Source organism: Sinocyclocheilus rhinocerous, unplaced genomic scaffold, assembly GCF_001515625.1.
Source record: "Sinocyclocheilus rhinocerous isolate Xijiao unplaced genomic scaffold, SAMN03320098_v1.1 scaffold11, whole genome shotgun sequence".
Lineage (NCBI taxonomy): Eukaryota > Metazoa > Chordata > Actinopteri > Cypriniformes > Cyprinidae > Sinocyclocheilus > Sinocyclocheilus rhinocerous.
Genome location: NW_015625587.1, coordinates 1692035 through 1695343, shown reverse-complemented (window position 1 = coordinate 1695343; position 3309 = coordinate 1692035). Strand labels below are relative to the sequence as shown.

General features: G+C 37.7%; 1 protein-coding gene across 3 annotated transcripts in view; it reads right to left on the bottom strand.

The window, feature by feature from the left end:
• Window positions 1–3309, bottom strand: part of LOC107755727 (dyslexia-associated protein KIAA0319-like) — a 12507-nt gene continuing 9198 nt past the window's right edge. For 2 of the 3 annotated variants that reach the window (XM_016572614.1, XM_016572622.1), the window contains exons 17-21: window positions 2379–2515; window positions 2143–2265; window positions 1590–1680; window positions 681–772; window positions 1–559 (exon numbers count right to left, since the gene is read on the bottom strand). In XM_016572614.1, coding sequence (XP_016428100.1) covers window positions 396–559; window positions 681–772; window positions 1590–1680; window positions 2143–2265; window positions 2379–2515 — 607 coding nt within the window. In that variant the 3' untranslated portion in view covers window positions 1–395. Of the gene's footprint in view, window positions 560–680; window positions 773–1589; window positions 1681–2142; window positions 2266–2378; window positions 2516–3309 lie in introns of those variants that run through there. The other variant, XM_016572628.1, reaches the window with a different exon arrangement.

Here is a 3309-nt window from a genome sequence, read left to right as displayed (position 1 = left end):
ATTTTGCCTTTCTCTGCATCAGTTATTTGCAACTTCTTCCCAAATTCTATCATAGAAGCATCATATAAATAACAAAATAACCAATGTAAATTGCTTGCACTGCGTCACTGAACATACAAGCATTATTAAGAACATAGTGAGATCAACTGCGATTATGTGAGTTGAATGCACAGATCTTTTTATATTCAAAATGAATATGCGATTGGTAATTGACAGTATCATTCAGCAAACCGGTGAATATTCATTACAAGACCAACTGCATTCAGTAGTCGATAAGTTTAGCAGCCCATTCATTCAGCCAGTCTATATCTGCATCTGTATTTGTGGAATATTCAACAATACCCTTGCATTGTAAGTATCCACTATGAAGAAATGTCCATGTGTGCATGTGAGACTCAACCCTCCACAGGACAAAGGCTGAGAGTGTCTCCATTTCTGACCGCTCCATTGGCTCTGTTCCGAGATTTCCCGTAGTTGAAAAGGTTGTCCTGCTCACTGTCCAGCTCTGATTCTGACATCATCAGGCTGGAGTTGTGCTCTGTGCTCCTGTGTTTAATGTCTAAAGATGACAAATGCAGAAAAATGAATACAGTAACTGCAATTACAAACCTAATGGTCTGCCTTTAAGCCACCATGGGCCAAAATACTGTGGCATAAAATAAATCGGGTCTGAAACTTACTGTACTTTGGCTGAAGCTCCATCCTCTCCTGTTCGTCCATATTGTCTAGTATTGTGTACTTGGTTTTCTTCCTCACTTTTGTGCGTCTCCCTCTACAACAGTCCAAAACAAACACATGAGTATAGACACATACCACAGGTACACAAAATCATAGAACCCATAGTACATAGAACAAAATAGAACAAAACATTCTATATGGTAAAAGTGAATGAGAACCGGTAATAATTCAATAATCATAATTTAAAAAGTCTTATTTTGTGTTTGACAGAAGAAGCATACAGATTTGAAACAACATAAGGGTGAGTAAATGATGACAAAATTTACATTTTTGGGTGAACGATCCCTTTAATACTGGACTTGTATTACTGACAGGAAAAAAAGTTTTTCATGCTTACCAAGTCTGCATTTATTTGATTGAAAAATACAGTAAAAACTAATTTGTAATATAGTAATATTTTGAAATAAAATTACAAACTGAAACAACTGTATCTTGTGTGTAACTTTTTTCCTGTGACGGCAAACCTGAATTTTCACTCATTTGTCAGTGTCGCATGATATTTCAGAAATAATTCTAATATGCTGATTGGGAGGTCACAAAATATTTATTATTATCAATGTTAAAAACAGTTGTGTTGCTTAATATTTTTGTGGAAACCATTTTTCAGGATTCTCCGATGAACAGCAAGTTCAAAATAACAGCATTTGATGAATAGAAAGTTCAAAAGAACAGCATAAATGTCTGTCACATTTGATCACTTTAATTTGTCCTAGCTGAATAAAAGTATTAATTTCTTTCAAAAAAAATTTTTTTACTGACCTAAACTTTTGAATGATAGTGTGTATAACATAACTCATGCCACATATTTCAATAGGCAGTTTGTCTACATGCAGTAATGGAGTCTTTATCACCTTTTACAGCAGCAGACGCAAATCCAGCTGATGGACAAGAGGAAAATGATTGTCACGAAACAAGAGATTGTGACATACAACACGCTCCAGTCTGCGAAAGGAGACAGAAGATTAGCCCTCAGGCTTTCCATCACTGTAAAACATTCTAATGTTTCATGACAGAACATTAGAAATATCCTCAGATTATTTAACACAACAGAAAGCATCAATAAAGGTGCGTCAGGTTAGCAAAATTTTGTGGGCAAAAAAAAGGTCCATTGTCAGTAGTATAGCGCTGCATGAAGCATCTCTCATACAGAGGTCACTTTCCAATCAAGCAGCCTTCTGTTGGTCAACGTGGCAAATTTGCCTGACCAACTTGAACCCAATGTGAAATCTATGCCCTCACTCGAAACTCCTGTTCATGTGTATTCCTGCTGAAATAAATGGATTTCTAATGCGACATTTCAACGAGCAAAAGTAAATGTACCACACCTTATGACTGAACCTGCTTCTTAATCTTAATTGAAATTTCTCATTTACATGAGAAACCTTATTGGGATGTCACACTGACCACAATTGCTCTCGCCATCATCAAGGAAGCGGCGAATGGGGTTCTCCATCCAAAGAGGGTCACAGGAACAGCTCCTTGTTATGGGATCACACTGACCACGTCCAGAACACAGCAGCAAACACACTAAAATATTCAGCACAATGGTAAAATCAGAAAGACTATATTATCAGCCTTTTTATTATATCATTTACCGTTCTCAGTTTCTCAATGAAAGTAAATGGAAAAAAGTCACTCACTGACTGTGTCCACTCTTAAGACCTTAAAGAGCAAGAAGTCGGTTTTCTCTCGCAACAGCTGGTTTCTCAGCAGACGAGCGAGCTTAGGCCCTGGAATCGTACCATCAGGACCCTGCACTGAGAACCTAAATACTGTGCTAAACACAACAAACACATGTAGACTTCAACTAATCTAGGCTTAGTCTCTAGTAATTATGATTAGCTTAATTTAAAGGGGTCCTATTATGCTCTTTTACAAAGTCTTGATTTTGTTTTGGGGTGTACTAGAACAGGCTCTCATACTAAGTTGTTCGAAAAACACATTATTTTTCACATATTTTACATTATTACAACACCTCTCTCCCCAGTCTGGCACGAACGGCTCGATTAGTTCCTGTATCAAATGAAGGTCCGCCTTCTGAAATATGAAATGTGCTGTGATTGGTTAGCTGGACCAGTGTGTGCTGTGATTGGCTCCACTCGGCGCCTGATCGGGAAATGTCACGCCCCTTACCATAGCCGCCTGCGAGCTTCAGTGTAAATATTGCGTCAAAATCAAATCAATTTGAGCGCGATTTAAACCCGGATGATTGTAAACACTCTAAGTTTGTCTGCCTTGGGAAAGCTAGCGTGTCTCTGACATAGTGATAACACTCGTTGCCTTCTCTAGTGCAGCTCAACCAGGTCTCATCCCATTCGTCGGTATTTGTGATATGGAAAATATGTGTCCAAACGAGTCGTTCGTTGTAGTTTTTGAAAAGTGATTTCTGTTAAATAAAATATCTCCTTTTGAAGTGGACTTCAAAAAAGCAGATCTTTTTTATGCTCAAACAGCAACATTACAGACTAACTAAAGTTAAAAAAAATTGAAAAAGCATAATAGGACCCCTTTAAAAGCTATAATCAGGTCCCCAGTGCATCTACCAACCAAGGAAACGTGAAAAAGATTAAC